Source organism: Bactrocera dorsalis, chromosome 3 (assembly GCF_023373825.1).
Source record: "Bactrocera dorsalis isolate Fly_Bdor chromosome 3, ASM2337382v1, whole genome shotgun sequence".
Taxonomy (NCBI): Eukaryota; Metazoa; Arthropoda; class Insecta; order Diptera; family Tephritidae; genus Bactrocera; species Bactrocera dorsalis.
Window position 1 is genome coordinate 38,930,876 of NC_064305.1, and position 27,805 is coordinate 38,958,680.

Consider the following 27,805-nt stretch of genomic DNA (forward strand, 5'->3'; position numbering starts at 1 on the left):
TATGTAAAATGTAAAATTATTCACAGCTCTTACAAACTTGACGTTATTTTACAAATAAAAGCATAAAATAGCTCTATTATATCATTTGTAATAACAATTGATAATTTAAAACAAAAATATATACCTATTTACTTATTTTTTGCATAAAAAATTTAACTTTGAACAAAATATTAAAATTTCATTGAAGTGCAAGGTATTAGTATGGCCACAACGTTGTGTACATGCAAAATGGACAGCTGTGTTGTTTTGTTTTCATTTCACTTTCGTACTCTCGTTTGTCGTTTGTCGACTGTCGTCGTTTTGTGTTTAGTGGGTCAAATATTAAATACATACTTAGAGAGATGAGGTAGAATGGTGATGCCACTAATATGTAAAATGTAAAATTATTCACAGCTCTAACAAACTTGACGTTATTTTACAAATAAAATCATAAAATAGCTCTATTATAGCTATATTATATCACTTGAAATATCAATTAATAATTTAAAACAAAAATATTTACCTATTTACTTATTTTTTGCATAAAAAAATTCACTTTGAACAAAGTATTAAAATTTCAATGAAGTGAAAGATATTAGTATGACCACAACGAAATTGTGTACATGCAAAATGGAGAGCTGTGTTGTCTTGTGTACATGCCGCCCATTGTTATGTTGCTGCCTTCTCACAAATGTTCATGTAGTAGGATTCACAACGCTATTTTCAGTTCACTTTCGTGCTGCTGCAGTCTATGGCGGTCATTGTTTTCAGCACATTATCAATCAAGCAGCTTTACAATTGGTTTAATAACGGGATAATTGCCCAACAGTCACGTCAGATGCATGTATTTATTTTGTTTATCATAAAAATTTTATTTTATCATTTGCAAATGCCTTCGCGTAGGTAGGTTCGAGCTGATGTACCGCATATTTTGAGCTCTTGAACTGTTTACAATTTTATGTGGATTAAAAAAAATTTATATGGAAAATAAAAAAAGGAGAAATATACATTTTTCTACAAATGTATTTCTTGTAAAAACAGATTTTATATTTTCGTACTATAATAATGTTACAAAAGTAGTATTAAGTTATATTTGTATTACTATATGCATCCCTGATTATGAACAATAGCTGTAGGTATATGGAATAGCATTTGTCTTGTTGTAGACATCTGGCGCCACGGCTGTCTGCTCGTCGAAACAATAGACATCTGGCGCCGCACTGTCTGCTTGTCTAGGTAAACAATTGCTGAGTCTGGCGCCGCGACTGTCTGCTTGCGTATGGCGCCGTATAGCCGTATGTTCTGGTAATTTCCAGACGCGATATTCTAGAAGGACACGTCGGCATCAGCGAGAAGTGCGTGGCTATATAAGCCGTGGCAGCGCCAACGTAATCAACCAGTGCTAAGAGTAAACTGATATAGTGTAGACGAGTTGTGAAATAAAGAGTTGTTGAATTAAATTAAACAGTGTTGATTTTATTTGTCAATCCAGAGATACGAACCTAACAAAGTAAACTAGCAAGAGTAAATTCGTAACAATTGGTGTCAGAAGTGGGATTGTCAAATAATCCAAATTCAAGATGGTTAAATTCGGAGAATTGAGAATTCAGCAATTAAAAAAAGAACTGGAGGAGCGTAATTTGCCGATAAGCGGGCAAAAGGCGGATCTGCAGGCACGATTACGTGAAGCAATGGAAGCGGATGGAATTAATGTGGACGAGTTCGAATTTGTTGGGCCAGAAACTTCTACAAAGGTAGAAGAGAAAGTAGAAGAACAACGAACATCATCAAGTGTAGACATGAACACGTTGTTAGTGGCTATTAAGCAAATAATAGCTGAAAATACATCACAAATAGCAGAAAATGCAGTGCAAACAGAAAATCGTCTGGCACAGCAAATAGCTGAAAATATATCACAAATAACAGAAAATGTAGTGCAAACAGAAAATCGTTTGGCACAGCAAATGACGCAAATAGCTGAAAATACATCACAGTTAGAGTCTCGCCTTACACAACAGATTACGGAAAATACTACACAACTACAAAAACAAGTGCAAGAGAAATTTTCAAAATTTGAAGACGAATTAAGCACTTTAAAAAATGGCGAAGAAAATTTAAAATCAGAAGTTCTGCAATTAAGTAATCGTGTGCGAGAACTGCAACTACATGGCCTTGCACCATCAACAAATAATCAAAGATTGAAGGCACCCACATTCGATGGAAGTATTCCATTTCAAATTTTCAAACTTCAGTTTGAAAAGACAGCAACGGCCAATAATTGGAATGCAGCGGACAAAGTGGCGTCCTTGTTTGTATCATTGAAAGGACCGGCAGCAGAAATCCTTCAGACTATTCCAGACTGTGAACGGGACAACTATGAGGCATTGATGAGTGCGATAGAAAGACGTTATGGTAGTGAGCACCGGAAACAAATATACCAGATCGAACTGCAAAATAGGGGTCAGAAGATGAACGAGTCATTGCAAGAGTTCGCAACTGAAATAGAACGACTGGCTCATTTGGCAAATGCAGATGCACCTGTGGATTACATTGAGAGGGTAAAAATTCAATGTTTCATAAATGGAATTCGTGATGTGGACACCAAACGCGCCACATATGCATTGCCAAAAAGAACGTTTGCTGAAACGGTTTCGCACGCGCTCACACAGGAAACAGCTTCCCTACTAAGTAAACCAGCACACAAAGTACAAAGGGTTGAAATGGAACAACCGGCGCTGATGGAAGAAATATTGAAGACTCTGAAGACAATTGCTGCACAGCGAGTAAATACAACAGGCAGATGTTTCAACTGTAGAAAAGCGGGTCACTTTGCCCGAAATTGCAAGATAAAAGTAAACCCATCAAAATGGAAACAACCAACAGAACACCGAAAGAGGATTCACCACAAAAATGCGGATGCATTATCACATCGCCCTTGTCCACTGGAATTTAAACATTGCTCCAAATCAGAAGGAAAAGAAGGTATAATCGACGTGCGATCACTGAATATAGAACCTGAAGATGATTGGACTCCTCATCGCATCAGAATCAATCAGCTGGAGGACCCTGATCTTGCAAAGCTGGTAATGGCCAAAGAAAATGGGGTACGACCACCAAAGGAACAAATAAGTAGCGAGAGTCCAACTGCAAAAGCATATTGGGCCCAATGGAACAGCATAAACCTCGTTAATGGATACCTTCATCGTACCTGGGAAAGCGAAGATGGCAAACAGTCTCGTCTGCTGATCATAGTACCGAAGTCCATGATCCCAAAAGTATTGAAAGAATATCACAATGGACCTAGTGGAGGGCACCTTGGAATTACAAAAACTATAGAGAAGATTAAACAACGGTTCTACTGGATCGGTTGTCGAGATTCCATAGCAGAATGGATAAGTAATTGCGTAGAGTGCATGGCAGCTAAAGGTCCTAAAGCCAAAAGTCGCGGTAGGCTACAACAGTACAACGTGGGATCACCATTTGAACGAGTCGCAATGGATGTTGCAGGTCCGTTCCCAACCAGTACGGCCGGAAACAAATATCTACTGGTTGTCATGGACTATTTCAGTAAATGGCCAGAAGTATATGCCTTACCAAACCAAGAGGCGAAGACAGTAGCCGAAGCGTTTGTAGAAAATTGGATAACAAGGTTCGGAGTGCCCGTCGAATTACACTCAGATCAAGGCAGGAATTTCGAATCTTCCATTTTCCAAGAAGTCTGTACATTATTGGGCATCCACAAGACACGGACAACAGCGTTATACCCACAATCAGATGGGATGGTAGAGAGATTCAACCGAACGCTCGAAGAACATCTGCGGAAAATCGTTGATAAAGATCAACGGAATTGGGACAAGTGCATCCAGATGTTCCTGCTGGCGTATCGTTCAGCGAAGCACGAGACAACTGGTTACACGCCAGCAAAGATTATTTTCGGATCTGATCTGCGACTCCCTGCTGATCTTAAGATTAGAACGAATCCTACAGCTGTAAGAAATGATGGAGATTATTGTTCTGCCTTAAAGGAAGAAATGAATGAATTGCATCTAATGGTAAGACAGCATACGCATCTGATGAGCAATAAGATGAAGGACCGGTTCGATCAAGCGGCAAATTCAAAAGGTTTTGAAGAAGGTGATCTGGTCCTGTTGTACAATCCACTTCGAAAGAAAGGCTTGTCCCCGAAATTGCAGACAGCCTGGGAAGGACCCTATATGGTGATGAAACGACTTAATGACGTGGTATACCGCATACAAAGAAATGGGAAAGCACGATGTAAAATGAAAGTAGTACATTTGGAGAGGCTCGCCCCATTTGGTTCAAGAGGATTTGTGCCTAATCGGGACGATTAGGCTTTAGTGGAGGGCAGTGTTACAAAAGTAGTATTAAGTTGTATTTGTATTACTAAAGGGTGATTTTTTAAGAGCTTGATAACTTTTTTTTAAAAAAAAACGCATAAAATTTGCAAAATCTCATCGGTTCTTTATTTGAAACGTTAGATTGGTTCATGACATTTACTTTTTGAAGATAATTTCATTTAAATGTTGACCGCGGCTGCGTCTTAGGTGGTCCATTCGGAAAGTCCAATTTTGGGCAACTTTTTCGAGCATTTCGGCCGGAATAGCCCGAATTTCTTCGGAAATGTTGTCTTCCAAAGCTGGAATAGTTGCTGGCTTATTTCTGTAGACTTTAGACTTGACGTAGCCCCACAAAAAATAGTCTAAAGGCGTTAAATCGCATGATCTTGGTGGCCAACTTACGGGTCCATTTCTTGAGATGAATTGTTGTCCGAAGTTTTCCCTCAAAATGGCCATAGAATCGCGAGCTGTGTGGCATGTAGCGCCATCTTGTTGAAACCACATGTCAACCAAGTTCAGTTCTTCCATTTTTGGCAACAAAAAGTTTGTTAGCATCGAACGATAGCGATCGCCATTCACCGTAACGTTGCGTCCAACAGCATCTTTGAAAAAATACGGTCCAATGATTCCACCAGCGTACAAACCACACCAAACAGTGCATTTTTCGGGATGCATGGGCAGTTCTTGAACGGCTTCTGGTTGCTCTTCACCCCAAATGCGGCAATTTTGCTTATTTACGTAGCCATTCAACCAGAAATGAGCCTCATCGCTGAACAAAATTTGTCGCGAAACACATTTCGAACCGAACACTGATTTTGGTAATAAAATTCAATGATTTGCAAGCGTTGCTCGTTAGTAAGTCTATTCATGATGAAATGTCAAAGCATACTGAGCATCTTTCTCTTTGACACCATGTCTGAAATCCCACGTGATCTGTCAAATACTAATGCATGAAAATCCTAATCTCAAAAAAATCACCCGTTATATGCATCCCTGATTATGAACAATAGCTGTAGGTATATGGAATAGCATTTGTCTTGTTGTAGACATCTGGCGCCACGGCTGTCTGCTCGTCGAAACAATAGACATCTGGCGCCGCACTGTCTGCTTGTCTAGGTAAACAATTGCTGAGTCTGGCGCCGCGACTGTCTGCTTGCGTCTGGCGCCGTATAGCCGTATGTTCTGGTAATTTCCAGACGCGATATTCTAGAAGGACACGTCGGCATCAGCGAGAAGTGCGTGGCTATATAAGCCGTGGCAGCGCCAACGTAATCAATCAGTGCTAAGAGTAAACTGCTATAGTGTAGACGAGTTGTGAAATAAAGAGTTGTTGAATTAAATTAAACAGTGTTGATTTTATTTGTCAATCCAGAGATACGAACCTAACAAAGTAAACTAGCAAGAGTAAATTCGTAACAATAATTATAGCCTAAGTTTTATACACCAATTAAAATGATAAAGACCAATTATATTTTTATTTATGCTTGTATAAGTTTATTGAATTTAAGACTTCGCTCATTCGCAACCCATTTTGCATAATTTTTCTGTAAATTAACAATATTAAACTAAATCTTAATTTTTTGGAAAAATTTTGTTTTGAAAATGTACTTTATGTTTATATTATAACACAACCGTCTTAATACTCGCTCTACTAAGTTTAATTTTACCGAGATGAAAATGCCGTCGGCATATGTGCAAATGGGATATGTTGCCTCTTTGAAATTTTCATAGAAATGAAAACTGTGCTGTCAAACTACTGAAGTGACAGCTTGTTGTTTTCAAGATATGGCATACTTATTAGTATTCCATATATTGCTTCCCATAAGTAATACAGAGTCTCTAAATGCAATAGGCGCAGCAATACTGGTAGTATGACATAAATTTTATCCTGTCGACAATGTATGAAATTTGGATACTGGTGGCATCATCATTGCGATAAATACGACACTGTTTATTTTTTTTTTTTTTGAGATTGGGTATATTTTTCTGTATTGCGTTTTTTTTGCTTTGCTGGTGAAAATTAGTGATCATTCGTCGCTGCTCTTACTTCCAGAAAATAGTAAATATTATTATTAAAATTTGTAGTTGTGTAAACTAAAATCTCAGAGGTAATTGAAGATGCAAAAGTATATAAGTTAGTTGTGTTGACGGCAGTAAAGCAAATTGTATTTTGTACTTATGACGTTTCTCTTTCAATGCAAATAAAGTAGTAACATTGATGTGAATTTGGGTTTGTGTGTGCTTTTTATTTCATCAGTGCACAAGGAGCTGAAGTTAAGTGGTTACTCACTAAATAGCAGCACAAACACGCCAATACGGGTTTTCGATGCTAAGGATCCGCATCAAAATGGGTCCACAACAGCGTTATAAAGAATGGACGTGTTGCTTTGGTTTGCATGTCCACACAGCCACCATTATGATTGGCCTCTGGCATTTGGTAAGTTTGATAAAATACACATACATATGTACATGTATATAGATATAGCTAATTGCACAAAATTTTATCTGTGCTCTACCTGGTTTGTGTGGGATTTTAGTGGTGTAGTTTTTGTTAAGGCTGGGATTTGGAATAGCATCCCCCGATTTCGGGGTTAAAATGGGTATGTACATATAAAATAGTTCCTCCAGATCAAGAGAATATACATAAATATAGTTGCCGCTGACTTATGGTTTTTGAGATATTTGCCTTTAAAGTTCAAAAATTCGACAAATCAAAATACGTTCTTCTATTTATTATGAATTTTACACTCTTTTCTATTGTGCAATTCACAAGTCTCATAAAGTTGTAAGTTATAACGATTCGAAAACATAGCATTGAAAATTGTAAATGTGTAAACTCATTTCTGTATGAAATCCCATATATATTTATTTTTTGTTAAATATTGCACAATAGGGGTATTCTCTTGCTCTTGCAAAACCCGGTGCACGGTGCAAGCATTGCAGATTTACAACGGCACAACAACAAACACACGCAGAAAAATATTTGCAAGGGCTGTGAAATATGTCAGACCAAAACCCATGTATATTAGCGTGCAATGTCACACAAAAATAAAATTGCAACCCTGTTGTAGTTGCCATTTTACATAAAGATATATTACGTCGTTAAATTGTTGAGAAAGGCAAATTTTAATTAGATTTTATAATTTCTATTTAAATTATAAAGTCTTGGATTTTTTTTGTTAAAAATGTGTGCAGAAATTTGCGCCAATTCACAATAGCCATGCACAATAGTCATTTACAATAAATTGACTGAATCAGTCGCTCATATATCACTAGATTCTGCAATGGGTGCTCTCGTGCCCTTGTATATTTCGGTGTAGTATTTTTGCAATCTGCAATTTTGCAAGAGCAAGAGAATACCCCTAATAAGAAAATGGTTGCAAGCAAGCAAAAATTTGTGTTACCATATTTTGTAATCGAATATATAGTATGTACATATAGGAAGATTGATATAAGAATGCCGTCAATACAGTTCATAATCGTGAAGTGCCAACGCAAAAAGGAGTTCAAGGCGAAGGAACTCAAAACACCCAGGTGTTGGTCCGACCAGGGTTATTTTTTTGGAGCGCGGCCTCCAATGCAAAAGGAAGTTCAACCCGAAAGAACTAAAACCCCCAGGTGTTGGTTCGACCAGGGTTTCTTTGAAGTGCGGACGAAGGCCGCCAATGCAGAATGGAATTTTATGCGAAAAACTAATAATGTATTATTTACTTCCTGCTATTGGGGTAATATTTATTTTCTTTATTTCTTTTTGTTCATTTTTAAAATATGTACATAAGGTAACACTGGATATTTATTAGAAGGCAACCCATTTGTTGTTGTAAAAAAAAAATAGTTGAACAAAATTTAAATATTGAATAAAAGTTGTCTTGATAGTGAAAAAAATAATATAAAATAGGGGTCGGCTTTAGTATACCATCCCACGATTTCAGGGTAAAAAGTGGTATGGTTGGATAGAGCTGCTGCTCCAGATTAAGAAAATATATAATTGTTGCCGCCGCAAACTTATAGTTTTCGAGATAATTGCATTAAAAGTTGAAAATTTTGCAAATTTTATCTTGCAATTTCTCGATTTCTAGTAATTATTTATTTCATATTATGCACTTTTTATGTACTTATACTTCATTACATTGTTTCTACATATTTATTTGTTTAGTAATTATTTAGTTATTTGCTTAAAATAAGCATTATATATTTTACACAAATTTCCTTCCATGCACAATAACAAAAGTATTCCGTGCTGACAGATAATAAGTGTTGCCATAATTACACATTTATCAAACGAATAAAAATGAATAAAAAATAAGATTATACCCCAAATACTAAAATCATAGCCTCTTTTTTTGATACATCATGATTTTTGATCGGGCAGGCCCCCAACGCCAAAAAGGAGTTTTACTCAAAAAAATACCTGACACACCCCGGTGTTGGATCGGCCAGAGTTATTTTTTTGAAGCGCGGCCGAAGGCCGCCAACGCGAAAAGGAGTTTTAATTTAAAAAAAAAAAACTTGATACACCCCGGTGTTGGATCGGCCAGGGTTATTTTTTTTTAAGCGCGGCCGAAGGCCGCCAATAAAGCCTTAAAACTTTTCTTATTACAATGGAAAATTTATTTTAGATAGTATTTGTTTTCTGCGTTTGAGTTTTTATATCCATTCTTATTCGTTTGATATATGTGTAATTATGGCAACACTTAATATCTGTAAACACGGAATACTTTTGTTATTGTGCATGGAATGAAAATTGTGTAAAATATAAAATGCTTATTTTAAGCAAATAACTAAATAATTACTAAAAAATAAATATATAGAAACAATGTAATGAAGTATAAGTGCATAAAAAACTCATAATGTGAATTAAATAATTACTAGCAATCGAGAAATTGCAAGATAAAATTTGCAAAATTTTCAACTTTAAATGCAAATATCTCGGAAACTATAAGTTTGCGGCGGCAACAATTAAATATTTTCTTAATCTGGAGCATCAGCCCTATCCAACCATACCACTTTTAACCCTGAAATCGTGGGATCGTATACTAAAGTTTCCCCAATAATTATGATCCTTTTATTAAATTATTAGATTAAACATACTTATAAGCCTTAAAACTTTTTTTATTACAATGGAAAAGTAATTTCAGATGGTATTTGTTTTTTGCGCTTGAGTTTTTATATCCATTCTTATTCGTTTGATAAATGTGTAATAATGGCAACACTTAATATCTGTAAACACGGAATGCTTTTGTTATTGTGCATGGAATGAAAACTGTGTAAAATATAAAATGCTTATTTTAAGCAAATAACTAAATAATTACTAAACAAATAAATATGTAGAAACAATGTAATGAAGTATAGGTGCATAAAAAGTGCATAATATGAAATAAATAATTACTAGAAATCGAGAAATCGCAAGATAAAATTTGCAAAATTTTCAACTTTAAATGCAAATATCTCGAAAACTATAAGTTTATTTATATATTTTCTTAATCTGGAGCAGCAGCTCTATCCAACCATACCACTTTTAACCCTGAAATCGCGGGATGGTATACTGAAGTTTCCCCTAAAATAGTTGTAAATGAGTAGAAACGAATTAGTGAAGTGCCTGTAAAAATCATTATAAGTAGGAAAAACACGTACTTTAAATTGTCGAATTTTTTAACTTTAAATGCAAATATCTCAAAAACACTCGAAATCGGGGGATGCTATTCTAAAATTTACCCTTTGCTTACTTTGGGAGCAAATTTCTTGCCGGTGGCAAATGTACATACATACATAGGTGCAAATGTTATGGACAAACAAAAATACGTAGGTATGTAAAGAATGGAATTGGCGGTGCATAGTGTTGTAGTGGTTGAGATTCATTGATTGGTTGCTTAATCCTCTAGTGAAAGTAAATCACATCCCTGAGCAACACTCGTTAAAAACAACTCTAAAAATATAGAAAAAATAATGATTGTTCCCTTATCAAAGCTGCTATTGTAACTAGAGTAATAAAAAGCCAAATATATTATTGTTTACAATAATAATAAAACTACAAAAAAGGATTAAAACTTAAACACACCTTTTCAAAAGCAGTTCCAATAAAATCCATCACCTAAGTGTATTATTAAAGTTTTCTGAGGTTTATATCCTTCAGAAAGACAGGCGTATAATAAACATTATTCAACCAAGAGTCACATGATACAGATGTCACTGACAGTCTTAATAAACTAGAAAAAAAATATTTTTAAATTACTATTTTTTGCCCTAAGTACCCAATTTTAAACTCAAATGTATGTTTTAAAAGTAAGCTTTTGTTGTTGTTCACCAAATATTGCGCGTGTTGTTGGTAAATATTTGCAACTAAAAGATTTATACATTGCACATCACATCTATAGAAATTTGTTATTTGCCATTTAACATGCAATTAATATTTTTATTATGCTGAATTCACAAGATAATAGAAGTAACTTTTTTGTTTACAAATGTGGCCATCGGTATATGTGCGATTGCGTGGTCTCGTGTATGGGCTTGTGCGCATACCGATCCATGTTCGCGAAAATGTTGAATTTTTTACGATCGGTGTGCACCAGAGAGCTGACCCGATCACAATTTTTTCAATCATACCCGATCATTGACTCAGATTTTTTGTGACGGAAAACTTTGCTTCAACAAAAATGAATGATCGTAAGCGAGCGTGCTCAAAGCGAACAATCAGTTTCAATCACTGTTGCTTGTTTCGTAATGATTTTTCTCGATCGAAAGCCTTGTGTGAGCAGCAAAGAATGTTCGAGAATGCTGCTTGCATTCCGATCGATCACAATCATACAGTTTGGTTATTAATTAATGCTTACCGATCCAAACGGGGTTAGATCGCCGAAAGGACAGCCCTTGGTCGGATAAAATCCGAGTCAATTCCGGTGCGTAGAACCGGCTGTCGTGGGAATTGCATATATTTATATTGTTTGGTCATACCGGGTGGTTCCTGCCAGCAGCGCAGTCGCTGAGCGTTCTTTTTCTTTAGCTGTAAATATTATAATTGAAAAAAGAAATAGGCTCGGACCATGTTCAGTTGATAATTTATTGTTTTTAAATTCATTTTTTTTTTAAGTTTTAGCGATTAAGAAACCAAGTTTATTACCTTCTTTTAATTTTAAGTTTTTGTTGATCTCAATGAAGAAATGATAAAAATTTGAAATTTGTGTTCCCTAATATTTTAAGCATTACTTTTGTTTATTAATTTTAAGCATTAATTGAATTTTAGTTTTAAGCGTTAAAAATACGGAAATATATGCAGTAATGTTTTGGATTTTATGCATCGCAACTTGTTTCCGTTAAAACACACAAATATGTATGTACATACATATTTGCAGGGCAATTCTCGATCTGATTGGTTCAATCACAATCAATTCAAACGCACACTTGATCGATGTATGAGTTTTCGTGCATCATTGGACTTGATCGTGTTTTTCTGTACAATCATCATACCGGAACCGAACAATCAGTTTCAATCAGTAAGCAGAGCAATCAAATCAATTGATCGAACTCCTTCGTTTTGAGCACGAAACTCGATCGAACAATTTTGTTGCGAACCGCTGTGCTGAGTTGTGACCGTTTTGAGCGTGGCTGATCAAACCGGATCGATCATACTCAATGCAGGTCTCTGGTGTGCACATATCGCTCATTTGCTGCAAGACCGGCATAAATCAAAAAACGTGATTTTTGAGTTAATGCTGCAGAATTGTTCGTTATATCATACTTCATGTTGAGTGAAAAATTTATATTGGAGTCGCCGTGTAAGGTTGTAGTCAGTTGAAAAATTTAAACGCGTTTTCTGGAGAATCGATTTTTTTGACTTATGCCGGTCTTGCAGCAAATGAGCGATATGTGTGTCGTCTATGGTCCTGTGTGCACACAAAATATCATTTCTCTCGTGTCGCCGAACAGTGAAGATCGCGAACGAACAATGGCAAGTGTTAAGGGGGGAGCCTGCTTTAGAGGCTTAAAAAAATCTATTTTTTTGGGAGGGAAAGAAATAATTGATTCAAGCGAAATTTCTATGCTTTATAGTTATATATTTTAACAACTTTCACAATTGCCCGATGCATCTCGCATGTGCATTTGTCGGACGGCGGGCAGGATGCAGGCCGCAATTTATATCGGAAACAAAAGATTCAAAGAGATTCATATTTTTTAATAATTTATCTTTTAGTTAAACTAAGAAAATTCCAAAAAAAATATGTAAAATTTTACAAATTTTTTAAAAATTGAGAAAAAGTGGCTTTTGACCAAAAAAAATTTTCCTTATGTTGTTTAAAAATATTTTCAAACTTGACTAGTTTTTTTATTTTAAATAGAAGATAATTTTATGCCAAAGATAATAAACTTTGCCCCAATTCCAAACGACGTTTCGCTTTTTGCCCAAGCGCTCATATGTATGTATATCTGCTAGACGTTCGGTCACTATTTCCCTTCTAGCTCCGATAATATTTCGAACTCTCATCTATAACATTTTTGGACATATTCTTAGATAATTTTTAAAGAGATTTAATCGATTGTTTGAAGCTTCTAAAGCAGGGGGAAAATAAAGATTTCGTATCAGATCAATAAATATCTTATAAAAAATAAAGTGGCAATTTCGCAAACGAAAAGTGATAATTCGAAGAACTTATTAACGAAATACAAAGAAATATATAAAAGTGCTATATTAGAAATAAATTCTAAGAATTGTTCCGCTTGCCTGTCGCACATGTTCACTGTGTGAAGAACGAACGCAGAATGAATTTGTATGTCGTGTATGGCGAAACGATTTCAAACAGATCGAACGCACATGTGTGTCGTGTATGGCCCCTTTTAACCAAGCTAGTGTTTATAGTTCCCATGTAGTATACTAATATAATAAATACTACGACAGCGGTTGGTGAATCTCTTTTATTATATTATATATGTATGTATAGTGATAAGTACTTACATATGTATGTACTTGATATACAAGAATTATTTTTATTATTTCTTTTTTATGTCTATTATTACACTAGGCAACAAAAGTTGCTAATTCTCGGGCGATTCTCTTTTGCTGTCGCCCATTACCTTCACACGAGCAACTTGTGTTGCGCAACTCTGTTCGAGTTTTTTTCTCATTCTCTTTCACTTTACTTTAACCCATTGTCGTTTCTTTTTCCTTATAGGTATTTGGGCCACTCTATCACATATATTAATCAGTTCTGACATATGAAATACATTTTATTTACAATTCAAAATTAAAACAAAGATTATATGACAGACTTTCACATACATATATCACCCTTTTCACTATCGTCTGAATCAATTTGTATGGTTGCCGCAACAAAAGTTGCCGCGTGTAATAATACACTATGCAAGGCATACACACACCAATTAGTTGGTTGATTGAGTTGGGCTAGAAATCGCCCTTGTCGCTACACACGACACAACTTTTAATACAATTTTGAGGCCAACTTCATTTTGAATATTCACTTCGTTGCTTAAACATGAGTTCGGAAGTTGTTGTTTTACTTATTACATACGACACGTTCTCTTCGACAGCCGAAATAAAATGGCGAAATCGTTTGAAATCGCACGACCAATACAAACACTATCCAACTAACACAACCAACTTCACAAAATATCAAAAAATTTTGATTTTTATCCAACCAGTTGATACAACTAATACAACTGCCCCATATACGTAGCAATCAGTTGTACAATTCGTTGAAATTGATACAATAATTGGTGCGTGTATGCCTTGCTTTAGATCAGCGTTGTCCACGGCCTATGCGCACAACAGCGCACGGACAGTGCCAGACACCTCGCACCAACATGTCGCGACAAGTGTCTGTGAAAACACTATCGCGCAACTGTATTCAACTTCGTAGGCAAGCAAAGCAGAATTTAGCGCTCAGTTGACGCTAGAATAACCAACACAAGCATAATGTGCACACAGTCACGTTGGACAACACTGCTTTAGATGTATTTAAGAGCCGGTTGCCATTGCTCCTCAATTACAATGCTTACTATACATTGTAGTGATTACACAGCTGAGTGGCTGCTTATTGACTCATTTTTTAGTTGTTTTTGTTGTGCCGTAGCTTATGTGAGTCTGTATGTGTATATTAACAAATAGTGTGTGGTAGAGGTAATATGAAAGCCATTGTTCAAATGATGACACTAGTTTCATACTTCTTATCTGTAAAGTGTGATATAATACTGCACCACTAAATACATGTATGCATATTTGCAATTTATTGTTGCTGATCTTGTCGCAGTTATTGGTTATTTACGAAAAGGTTTATGTAAATGGGCCATTTGTTGTTCTTGTTGTAGCGAGTAACTAAGCCCTGTTTGGAGCAAGTCAAAAATAAAGTGTCATGCAAATCACTTAGCGGCAGTTCCAGAAAACAGGTTGTTTCGATGGGACCTGGCCAAAGGGAAAAGGATGTTAACACGTTGACGGACACTTGCGTCTATAGCCGTCAAAGCGAAGTTCACTATGTGGCATGACGGCGACAGCCGTCTAAAACGAAACGGTCGTTTACAGACACTGCGGCATAGTGTCAATTTTCGAACTTTACTTGTTCCTACTGTCCGTCAATGTGTTAAGTGAGTGGCTATAGCGGATTAATATACATTTTGTGTGTCGGTGTCTATTTTAGATGAGTATCAGTTTAATCTGCTACGCGACAACTTCTACGAAAGCATCCCGACAGAAACTGCCTGGAGAGGAGTTCATTATGCTCGTTAATTAGGAGCGTAAGCGCCTCACTATGTAGATGTTTAATTAGATATATCGCCGATATCGCCTTCGATTATACGAGATGGCACGATTGTGAGACATGGAAGATCTGATCGGCCATTTAATTTGGTTTCTTAGATCGATTGGATTTATGTTTTTAAGAAGCTTTCCGCCGATTATGGTAATTTTTTACAAATTCAACATTAAAGAACAGCAAACGGGCAAAAACAAATGCGCTGACAGCAACCAGTATGCAGGTACCAGCAAGCACCCGGACAGCGAGGGAGAACAAAATGCAAGGTGAGAATGTACCAAGCAAAAAAGGGCCGTCCGTTCAGACTGGTGCTGATCGCTATATTAACGTTAAAAGGAAACATAAAATCAGTTAAATCAGCGGTCAATACCAAAAAATTTCAACCAGGCACGCCAAACTGTAAAAAGCCTGAAATCCTAAATGGCAACAGATTTGCCATACTAAGCAATGGTTCAGACGTCGATGCGAAGGGTACCACCACAGTCGGTCGTTAATGCCAAACCACCCCCAATATATTTGCGCGAGCGTAGCAGTAATGCTCTCGTTGCTGAATTAAGCAAAATTGTAGGTACTAACAACTTTCATATAGTGCCTTTGAAAAAAGGCAATATAGATGAAACAAAAATTCAGTCCTACACTGAAAAAAGTTTTATGGATAAAGTCAAATTTTTTGTCAATTAAAAACAAGAATTATTCGTATCAACTGAAGAGCTCTAAGGGCCTAGTTGTTGTAATCAAAGGTATAGAGTCCGCCGTAGACTTTAGTGAAGTCAAAGAAGCATTGGAAGAATGTGGTTTTGGAATTAAAACAGTTGTAAATATATTTAATAGAAGTACCACAGCCAATGTTTAAAATTGAATTTTTGCCGAATTCGAATCAACTAAAAAATGAGACCCATCCTATATACAATCTGAAATATTTGCTGCATCGCAGAGTAACTGTGGAAAAACCACATAAAAAAACGGTCCGGTACAATGTACTAACTGCCAAGAATATGGGCATACTAAATTATAATGCACTCTACGCAGTGTTTGTGTGGTATGTGGTGATTTACATCCCACTTCTAAATGCACCCTTAAGAAAGAAGAATTAAATAAAAAATGCAGCAATTGTGGAGGAAATCACACTGCTAACTACAGAGGTTGCCCTGTATATAAAGATTTGAAATCGAAGTTGTCTCAGGGCATTCAAGCACGTCGTAACCAAATGTTACAAACACCCCGTAATGAAATTATAGCAACCTCAGAAAAAAGATCAAATCCTATTACTTCTAACAATAATAATATGCAAGGAAGCTATGCAAATGTGGTGAAAGGCAACACTGTGCAAATGCAACTGCCGCAAAATCCTCCAAATAGAGTTATTGAAACTATGATTATAAATCTTACACTGTGTATGACACAATTTAGGTATACCATGCAAAACATGATCCAAGATTTAATAAAATCACAAAATCAAATGCTACAAAGTTTATTAAGTAAAAAATGAGCTTACTAAATATCTGTATATGGAATGCTAACGGTGTTAACCAACATAAATTAGAGATTATCAGATTTCTGTCTGAAAAGAATATAGATGTAATGCTTATTTCAGAAACTCATCTTACAAATAAAAATAATTTCAATATACCGGGATTTAGACTATATGTTACAAATCATCCTGATGGAAAAGCGCATGGTGTCACGGCAGTGTTGATTAGAAATCGTTTAAACCACCATGCTCTAGATTCTCATGCTACACCACAGTTACAAGCTACAACAATATCACTAAAAAATCTGGGTCGTGACCTTAACCTTACGGCTATTTACTATCCACCTCGTTTTAAAATTACAGAAATCGAATTTAAAGACTTTTTTGGAACACTAAGTCAAAGATTTCTAGCAGGTGGTGATTACAACGCAAAACACACGTATTGGGGCTCACGTCTTATTAATCCGAAAGGACGGCAGCTGTATAAAACCGTTATAAATAGGCACAATAACCTTGAAATAATATCACCTTGTAAGTAGACGTATTTGCCTAGTGATCGTAAGAAAATACCAGATTTAATTGATTTTGCTGTAATCAAAAATATAGATAAATCGCACATAACAGCTGATACATGTATTGATCTATCTTCTGAACACTCTCCTGTACTAATAAAGTTATGCGAACAACCCACATTCGTTAATCCAAAAGTGCGTCTAACTTCTTATAAAACGAATTGGCTAAAATATGAAAAATACGTCAGTAGCCACATTAATATTGAGTACAAAATAAATACAGGAAGAGATATTGACGAAAACATAAAAGAAGTCAATGATACGAGGGCTGCTATATATATTTCTGGCCTAATAATGAAAATAGGAATATTTATCAACGAAAATGGTTTTATTGTTTTTCAAAATATTCTCTATCAAGATTTATACACTTTTGCATGCGCTCAAACCAATTTTCGAAGCACTTTTTCCATTTCGATTTCGATTGAGACCTCCCAAACATGGTTTTTGAATGCTTCAACAGCATCTTCTGGCGACGAAAATCGTTGACCACGCATTATTTTCTTGATGTGTGGGAATAAAAAGAAGTCATTGGGTGCCAAGTCAGGGCTGTACGGCGGATGACCCATCAATTCGACGTTTTGGCCGGTCAAAAAGGCGCTGGTTTGAGCCGATGTGTGAGAGCTCGCATTGTCATGGCGCACAATGATTCGTCTTCTCTTGTTCGTTTTTCGAATTTCTCCGAAGACTTCAGGCAAACAAATGGTGGTGTACCACTCAGAATTGACCGTCCTACGTTGCTCAAGCGGAACAGTCGCCACATGACCAGTTTTGCCGAAGAAACAGGCGACCATTTGCTTCGAAGTGCTCATATGCATTGATCCATGATTCGTCACCTATGACGATCTTATAAACGTCTTTTGAAGCACCGCGATCGAATTTTTTTAGTATTTCTTTACACCAATCCACACGAGCCTTTTTTTGAGCGATTGTCAAATTGTGCGGGATCCAACGAGAACAAACCTTTTTTACGGCCAGGTGTTCATGCCATATCGAATGTATGCTGGTGGAAGAAATGCATAGGCATGCCTCTATCTGAAGGTATGTTACATGACGGTCTTGCATTATCAGTTCACGGCATCGATGTTTTCTGGCACAACGGCTGTTTTTGGACTACCTTCACGGAATTCGTCTTTGAGCGAGCGTCGGCCACGATTGAATTCGTTGTTCGTTCAGTTTTTCACAGTGCTATAGGATGGTGCTTCATAGCCATACAAAGATTTTAGTTCATCGATGCACTCTTGTGATAATCCAGGTCGAAAGTTGTGAAAAATGATCGCACGAAAATGTTCACGAGTTAATTCCATTTTTGGCCGAGATGAATTTTTTAATTCCCTGTAAATAAAACAATTCACGATTAAATGACAAAACGTTCTGAGTGATGTTATGCTAAAAAATGTCAAACTTTCCAATGGAAATGTCAGATTGCACCTGGCAACACTTAGTGTTGCCTAGGCCAGAAATATATATAGCAGCCTACGTATAATAACCAGCGTCGCTGTCCTAGCAACACCAAACAAAAGCTATAAGCTTGAAATGCTTGTAAATGAAAAAAGGCGTCCAAGACGTGAATGGCAGACAAATCGTTCCCCTTCCACTCAGCTTCAATTAAAATCTGCTGTACGTAAATTAAAAAAAGCGCTTAAACGTGAGGAAGAATTGAACACCGAAATGTATATAAAGAAGCTGTGTCCGAATTCAAAGAAGCGAAATTCCCTTTGGAAAACCCAAAAGTCCATGAAGCCACCAACTGACTCCAACATGCCTATACGAGACTTGGGTGGAAATTGGGCTCGAAGTGACGAGGAAAAGGCTAATTGCTTTGCAAATCACCTAGAAAAGGTATTTCAATCCAATTTGCCAAAGAGCAACTTTAAGCTGTCAATCTTACCCAACACAGCTAAAGAGTCGCTCGAGTCTGTTAAGACTTCACCTTCTGAAATTATTGGTATCATCAAAGAACTTAATCCAAAAAAGTCGCCGGGACATGATAATATTTCCCCAAAAATGCTAATTGAGTTACCAATTATTGCTGGAGAGGTGCTCTCTTTGCTCTTCAATTCTTAGTTTCGGATACTATTCAATTTCATGGAAAAAGTCGCAGATTATCTTGATAGATAAACCTGGGAAAGACTTAACACAACCGTCTTCATACAGACCAATCAGCCTTCTACCTTGTCTGTCAAAAGTATTTGAAAAAATATTACTATCAAAGATGTTTCCCTTCCTCCACGAAAATAATACAATACCAATGCATCAATTCGGATTTCGTGCGAAACATGGCACAATAGAACAAGTAAATAGAATTACTAACGAGATAAGAAAAGCATTTGAGCACAGGGAGTACTGTTCAGCAATATTCCTAGATGTAGCTCAGGCGTTTGATAAGGTGTTGCACGAAGGTCTTTTATACAAGGTTAAAAAAATTCTACCTTTGCATAAAACATTGGAGTCTTATTTAAAAAATAGAAAATTTATGGTAAAAGTAGGAGATTACATATCTGATGAACGACTGATAAGGGCTGGTGTACCCCAGGGTAGTGTTTTAGGCCCAACACTATACATCATATATACAGCAGATCTTCCAACAGCTAATAATGTATTAACTTCAACTTTTGCGGACGATACAGCTATAGTGAGCCGTAACAAATGCCACATTCTAGCATCAAGAATATTAGCGGAGCATTTAAGTTCTGTCGAAGAAATGTAAGCATGTTACATTTTCGCTAAGACCAAAGATGTGCCCGACAGTAAAAATAAACAATATTTTAGTACCCCAAGCGAACGAAGTAACATATCTTGGTATTCATCTAGATAGAAGGCTCACGTGGGGAAAACATATTTCTAGTAAAATAAAATGTGTAAAGAGTAGAGCTGCAAATTTAAATTGGCTTTTAAATAAAAACTCCAAACTTAGCCTAGACAATAAAGTGCTCTTATATAATGCGGTCATAAAGCCGATTTGGATGTATGGCATTCAACTGTGGGGTACGACCTGTGCAACTAATATTGATATATTACAAAGGTTCCAATCAAAAATGCTTAGAATAATCACGTGTTCGCCATGGTATCCATAAAGACCTTGGTATTCCTTTGGTAAAGAAAGAAGTAGAAGATAACAGAATCAAATATATAACTAAACTCCGAAATCACCCAAACCCTTTGGCTAATGCTTTGGTACATTCCTGCGATCAGACACGACTTAAAAAAAAAGATATGCCTGCGTATTAAAGAGCAACGTATCACCAAAACAGCTCTATCACTTGCTTGAGTCTGTCTGTAAATCTATTTAAGATTTTATAACTTATCGTTAGGCTTTAAAAAAAGCAGATCCAATAAATAAAATAATTTTGACAAAAAAAAGAAACATTATTTATCAAATAGTACTTTTGTGAAAATTAAGTTTAAAACGAATTCTAAGGTTGGAAACATATACAAATACTTAAAAGTCTATAAAAATTCAAATTATTTGCTCAGATTAATTGACTTCAATATACTTATGTATGTAAAATTCATTTAAAAAAATCGTATATTTATTTTAATTTCGATATTTATCAAACAAGCACTTTTCACTTCGCATTCGAAGCAGATGTCTAAGATGGCGTATTAAAAGCGCGATGACGCGCTTTCAAACTGCGGATAAGTCCATTTTAATATATGCTCACGCACACACTGAAACATATCTGCAACTGGTGACACAAAAATGACTGCTGAGACATGCAATAACAATGCGTTAAAGTTGATGTTATGGTTTTCTTTTTATGTAGTAAAGCAAATAGCGTAGGAAAATGTAGACAAAAATTTTATGAAAATAAGCAGCATATTCAACACTAACGCAACTAACTTCAGACAAGCACCCAGTGAATGGCGTTCTTGGATTGCAACCATAACCTATTGCAGAAGAAGAGCTCGATTTGCTTCGCGAATTAAGCGTGATCCTAACGCAACTTCGTTTTTCGTATCCAGAATAGACCCCGACATACTACATAAATACATTGCCTGCTAAGATGGCCCTCATGATTTTAACCACTTCTTTACATGTCCCATCAAACCAGCCAAACACACCTTTTCCCTATGGACCCGCCCCAACTTAGCCGCTCGTTTCCTGAACCTACCGTTAGGTGAATTCAATAACAATTGCGATATGATTTCCTCCCAAACAAGTTTTAGTTAGCCATCACAACACCAACAAATGCAATCGGCGTGCATCAACATCTTATTACAAGAACAAAAACATAATATCTCATTGAAAATACTGAAATATCATAATAGAAAAACAACTACAAATCGGAATTTCAAAAAGAAAAAGTATGCACTTTGAAGCTACTGAACCTTCAATAAGCAAGCTTTGAGTCGACATATTACTCTTCATCTGCAACACGTCCTTGAGATAAAAGTGACAATTCCGCGATTATTTACAATGAAATTATTATGTACGAACGTTAAAGCTGGTAAAATAATCCACTGGATTGGAATTTGAAAGGGGAGTACTTTGAATACGATTGCACAAAATTTTCATACTATTGAATTTGGCAAAAGTTAATACAAAATAATTAGTTTAAAAATATTTATTTTTTATTTAAATTTGTAACAAATTTTAAATCTTTAAGAATAATATACAATATTTTGAATTATCAATACTTTTAATCTCAATTTAATTTAGCACTAATTGGTGCACAATATTTTTGGTAAATCCGTATTTAGCTAACACAAATAGATTTATTTATCGTCATTCCAAAAGCTAAACCACCTGGAAATTGTAGCCTCCTGAAGGGTATCGTTGGAATACGTGGCAACAGGACCACTTCACCTTTAAACTTTCCAGATAATATGGTTCTTTCAAGAATATTTCCGGTGATCTTTTTGATAGCCAAACTCGCACCATTGCGATCAATCATCATAATCAAGGTGGATTCAAATTACGCAAGAGAAAAACAGGTGAACCATTCTTTAATCGAAGATTGTGTGGTGGCATTCCGGGTATATCTAGTGAATTTAAAAATTCAATTGGAAAACTTACATTTTCATTTTCATTAAGAAAGATTGATTGATTTAAAAGACATCAGATCGCCTCGTAACAACTATTGTATTTGGAAGTTAATTTCGTCAACATCAACATTTTTGGCTCCCAAAATAGCCCGCTAACTGAGCCAGTTATGATTCAAGTAAATACTCTATATATTCGGAAAAATACTCTGAATGAATTCATTTTTTTCCTCAAGAAATGTGCATAAATTATCTGGCAGTTTAATGCTCTTTCAACACGCTTGCGTCGTGACTCTCTGCTTCGCGCGTTGTTGAGGTTACATTTTCTCGGTGGCATTCGACTTAGAATCATAATTTTAACGTTCATATATAAAAAAAAATCCCAAAAACGTGCTATTATAACACATTGAAATGAGGAGTGCAAAATAATTTTTAGTAGAAGTTGTATAAAAATAAAAATATTTGCACAATTATTAAAAAATGTCATTAAATTGAAAGGTTAATTTTTAATTTATACTTCGCGTGTTTTCGAATCGGTACATTTTTTTTCACCTCTGAGGGCCATCACGACGGAGGATTTTTCCTAGTGTATAGATAACTAGAAAATTCGTTGGCATAAGTGTATTGCAGCGGGAGGGGAATACTTTGAAGGAAATGAAATGGACAAAATTCGCCTTTCAATTTGATCACAGTAGTATATAAATTAATTTTTAGAGATAACATTATTAAACACCGTTAAATTATCTGCAAATTGGTAAATAAATCTTTGTAAATCGATTAACTATTATTAATAAATAAATCAATAACATGAGAAGTAAGCGGAAAATACATAAATAGCTCGATAACCAAATTTAGTTACATTTATCGTAGAGCCTTAAGTACCTCTTATCATCAAAATACATACATATATGTATGATACATTGTGATTTGATGATAGCAAATTTAATAACATAACTATGTGATAATACTTACAGGTACATATTTTAATTAAACATTTTTGAACAATCAAGCACTAATAATTTAACATCTAGCATAATTTCACTGTATTATCTTCACTATAAAAGAATTTAATGTATACTTCAGTCTAAGTAACACATGGCCGGTTATGCTAACTTCAAAAATTTAAAAAGTAAGAATAATTAAATAATTTATTCCAAATTATTTTTCTATTGATAGGATAGCTTACATTTCAATTTATAATCGCAATATTATTTTATTTCCGTTAGCTCCAAAATATTTTAACAGATGACGTTAACTGTTGGCTGGATTTAGTAAGTATTCAATAGATGGCGCTATGTTAAAAACACAAATTTAAAAGCATAATAACTACGTATTGCTGAAACTAGTGATTATGCTATTAACCGTGCGATTCTGTAACTTGAGACAGTCTCAAGTCTCTAAATTTGAGATTTTAAGTTAGAGACAATTTTTGAGGCTTGAGACGATATTGCTATTCTGTAAGTGACAGTCACAAAATCTATTACATTTCGTTATTCAGAGACGTTTTTACACTTGAATGAAAATAAATATGTCGATAACAAATATTAAATTTTCTATAACATAGTCAAAAAACATAATTATCAATAAAAATATATATTGACTTTGTTTCATAATATTTACGAAATTTATGTAAAATTGATTTATTTTTCATCTTTTCGTGTTTGAGTTGCTTATCTCTATTCAATATATTCAAAATGGCAGACAAGAGCTCTTTTTAGTTTTGTGACCTGCTAACTACCAGGTCTCAATATTTTGAGACTAACGCTAGAGACTGTTTAGTGAATAGTAACTAGTCTCAAATTGAGACTTTGCCTCAAAATGTCTCAAATAGAGACTAGAGACTGGTTACAGAATCCCGCTATTAATTGCAGCTTATATAAAACGTTTGTATTTTTAACATAGCGCCATCTGTTAGAATCTTTTGGAGCTAACAAATAATATACAAATAATTTGCAATAATATATTGTTACGATTTTACTGCTTGCTAGTTCACTTTGTTAGGTTCGTATCTCTGGATTGACAAATAAAACCACACCTGTTTAATTTAATTCAACAACTCTTTATTTCACAACTCGTCTACACCATAGCAGTTTACTCTTAGCACTGGTTGATTACGTTGCCACGGCTTATATAGCCACGCACTTCTCGCTGATGCCGACGTGTCCTTCTAGAATATCGCGTCTGGAAATTACCAGAACATACGGCCATACGGCGCCAGACGCAAGCAGACAGTCGCGGCGCCAGACTCAGCAATTGTTTACCTAGACAAGCAGACAGTGCGGCGCCAGATGTCTATTGTTTCGACAAGCAGACAGCCGTGGATTTGTACAACAGGACCAGATCACCTTCTTCAAAACCTTTTGAATTTGCCGCTTGATCGAACCGGTCCTTCATCTTATTGCTCTTCAGATGCGTATGCTGCCTTACCATTAGATGCAATTCATTCATTTCTTCCTTTAAGGCAGAACAATAATCTCCATCATTTCTTACAGCTGTAGGATTCGTTCCAAACTTAAGATCAGCAGGGAGTCGCAGATCAGATCCGAAAATAATCTTTGCTGGCGTGTAACCAGTTTCTCGTGCTTCGCTGAACGATACGCCAGCAGGAACATCTGGATGCACTTGTCCCAATTCCGTTGATCTTTATCAACGATTTTCCGCAGATGTTCTTCGAGCGTTCGGTTGAATCTCTCTACCATCCCATCTGATTGTGGGTGTAACGCTGTTGTCCGTGTCTTGTGGATGCCCAATAATGTACAGACTTCTTGGAAAATGGAAGATTCGAAATTTCTGCCTTGATCTGAGTGTAATTCGACGGGCACTCCGAACCTTGTTATCCAATTTTCTACAAACGCTTCGGCTACTGTCTTCGCTTCCTGGTTTGGTAAGGCATATACTTCTGGCAACTTTTTCGAGCATTTCGGCCGGAATAGCCCGAATTTCTTCGGAAATGTTGTCTTCCAAAGCTGGAATAGTTGCTGGCTTATTTCTGTAGACTTTAGACTTGACGTAGCCCCACAAAAAATAGTCTAAAGGCGTTAAATCGCATGATCTTGGTGGCCAACTTACGGGTCCATTTCTTGAGATGAATTGTTGTCCGAAGTTTTCCCTCAAAATGGCCATAGAATCGCGAGCTGTGTGGCATGTAGCGCCATCTTGTTGAAACCACATGTCAACCAAGTTCAGTTCTTCCATTTTTGGCAACAAAAAGTTTGTTAGCATCGAACGATAGCGATCGCCATTCACCGTAACGTTGCGTCCAACAGCATCTTTGAAAAAATACGGTCCAATGATTCCACCAGCGTACAAACCACACCAAACAGTGCATTTTTCGGGATGCATGGGCAGTTCTTGAACGGCTTCTGGTTGCTCTTCACCCCAAATGCGGCAATTTTGCTTATTTACGTAGCCATTCAACCAGAAATGAGCCTCATCGCTGAACAAAATTAAAGCGCGAAACACATTTCGAACCGAACACTGATTTTGGTAATAAAATTCAATGATTTGCAAGCGTTGCTCGTTAGTAAGTCTATTCATGATGAAATGTCAAAGCATACTGAGCATCTTTCTCTTTGACACCATGTCTGAAATCCCACGTGATCTGTCAAATACTAATGCATGAAAATCCTAACCTCAAAAAAATCACCCGTTACAAACAAGGACGCCACTTTGTCCGCTGCATTCCAGTTATTGGCCATTGCTGTCTTTTCAAACTGAAGTTTGAAAATTTGAAATGGAATACTTCCATCGAATGTGGGTGCCTTCAATCTTGGATTATTTGTTGATGGTGCAGGGCCATGCAGTTGCAGTTCTCGCATACGATTACTCAGTTGAAGAAATTCTGATCTTAAATTTTCTTCGTCATTTTTTATTGTGCTTAATTCGTCTTCAAATTTTGAAAATTTCTCTTGCACTTGTGTATTATTTTCTGTAATCTGTTGTACCAAACGCTTTTCTAACTGCGTATTATTTTCAGTCATTTGTTGTGTAAGGCAAGACTTTAACTGCGATGTATTTTCAGCTATTTGCTGTGCCAGACGATTTTCTGTTTGCACTGCATTTTCTGCCACATGCTTAATAGCCACTAACAACGTGTTCATGTCTACACTTGATGATGTTCGTTGTTCTTCTACTTTCTCTTCTACCTTTGTAGAAGTTTCTGGCCCAACAAATTCGAACTCGTCCACATTAATTCCATCCGCTTCCATTGCTTCACGTAATCGTGCCTGCAGATCCGCCTTTTGTCCGCTTATCGGCAAATTACGCTCCTCCAGTTCCTTTTTTAATTGCTGAATTCTCAATTCTCCGAATTTAACCATCTTGAATTTGGATTATTTGACAATCCCACTTCTGACACCAATTGTTACGATTTTACTGCTTGCTAGTTCACTTTGTTAGGTTCGTATCTCTGGATTGACAAATAAAACCACAACTGTTTAATTTAATTCAAAAACTCTTTATTTCACAACTCGTCTACACTATAGCAGTTTACTCTTAGCACTGGTTGATTACGTTGGCGCTGCCACGGCTTATATAGCCACGCACTTCTCGCTGATGTCGACGTGTCCTTCTAGAATATTGCGTCTGGAAATTACCAGAACATACGGCCATACGGCGCCAGACGCAAGCAGACAGTCGCGGCGCCAGACTCAGCAATTGTTTACCTAGACAAGCAGACAGTGCGGCGCCCGATGTCTAGTGTTGCGACACGCAGACAGCCGGGGCGCCAGATGTCTACAACAAGACAAATGCTATTCCATATACCTACAGCTATTGTTCATAATCAGGGATGCATATAGTAATACAAATACAACTTAATACTACTTTTGTAACAATATTATAAAAAAGTCTATTAGCGCAAGCCTACAACCTATGTCTATTACATATGTACATTCATATATATATATATACTATAAATATGTACGTATTTCTAGTATAAGGCTCAGCAATTGTCTATTTTGTAATATAAATTTATATTTTGCCAAGTGTTCGTTCTGTTTTTAGCATCCGACTTGTTTTTAGTCTACATTCAAGTTGACTAGGTCAGACTGCTATGTGAAACATGTTTAAATAGCGCTAAATGTTTCTCTAAATGGCCCTATTATCAAGCACATTTCTTACGAATATTTTGCGGCTTTGTTCATTTATTTGTACACTTGCTTCGCACGAATTCGTCGCTGCATTGTTAATGTAAACGATGATTATTTTTGATTTTATGAAGTTATTATTTTGCAAATAAGCATTATATTTACATATTTGCTTAAATACAATAAGTTATTCGTTATTATTTGTGTGTACGCTTTTTAGAGACTGTTTACAATTATTCTGGTTGTAAGTAAACGCAAACCACAAAGTATTTCTAATTTTACGAAAAGTTGATTTTTTTTAATTGCCCACCGATTTTAGAAGAATATTCTTAATTTTTTTAATAGGAAGTAAAGGGTGATTTTTTAAGAGCTTGATAACTTTTTTTTTAAAAAAAAAACGCATAAAATTTGCAAAATCTCATCGGTTCTTTATTTGAAACGTTAGATTGGTTCATGACATTTACTTTTTGAAGATAATTTCATTTAAATGTTGACCGCGGCTGCGTCTTAGGTGGTCCATTCGGAAAGTCCAATTTTGGGCAACTTTTTCGAGCATTTCGGCCGGAATAGCCCGAATTTCTTCGGAAATGTTGTC

At 36.0% G+C, this 27,805-nt stretch overlaps 2 protein-coding genes across 4 annotated transcripts in view; both read left to right on the plus strand.

Moving 5' to 3' along the window:
• The first annotated feature begins 574 nt into the window (after positions 1 to 574).
• LOC125777350 (uncharacterized) lies at positions 575 to 4,668 on the plus strand. The gene is made up of 2 exons (XM_049452082.1): positions 575 to 823; positions 887 to 4,668. The coding sequence occupies exon 2, from the start codon at positions 1,560 to 1,562 to the stop codon at positions 4,329 to 4,331; it is 2,772 nt and encodes a 923-aa protein (XP_049308039.1). The 5' UTR covers positions 575 to 823; positions 887 to 1,559; the 3' UTR covers positions 4,332 to 4,668.
• Positions 4,669 to 6,288: 1,620 nt separating this feature from the next.
• Positions 6,289 to 27,805, plus strand: part of LOC105233068 (lysosomal-associated transmembrane protein 4A) — a 30,589-nt gene continuing 9,072 nt past the window's right edge. Inside the window, exons 1-2 of one of the 3 annotated variants that reach the window (XM_049452124.1) lie at positions 6,289 to 6,445; positions 6,595 to 6,774. In XM_049452124.1, coding sequence (XP_049308081.1) covers positions 6,664 to 6,774 — 111 coding nt within the window. In that variant the 5' untranslated portion in view covers positions 6,289 to 6,445; positions 6,595 to 6,663. Of the gene's footprint in view, positions 6,446 to 6,544; positions 6,775 to 27,805 lie in introns of all 3 variants that reach the window. The other 2 variants (XM_049452125.1, XM_049452126.1) reach the window with 2 other exon arrangements.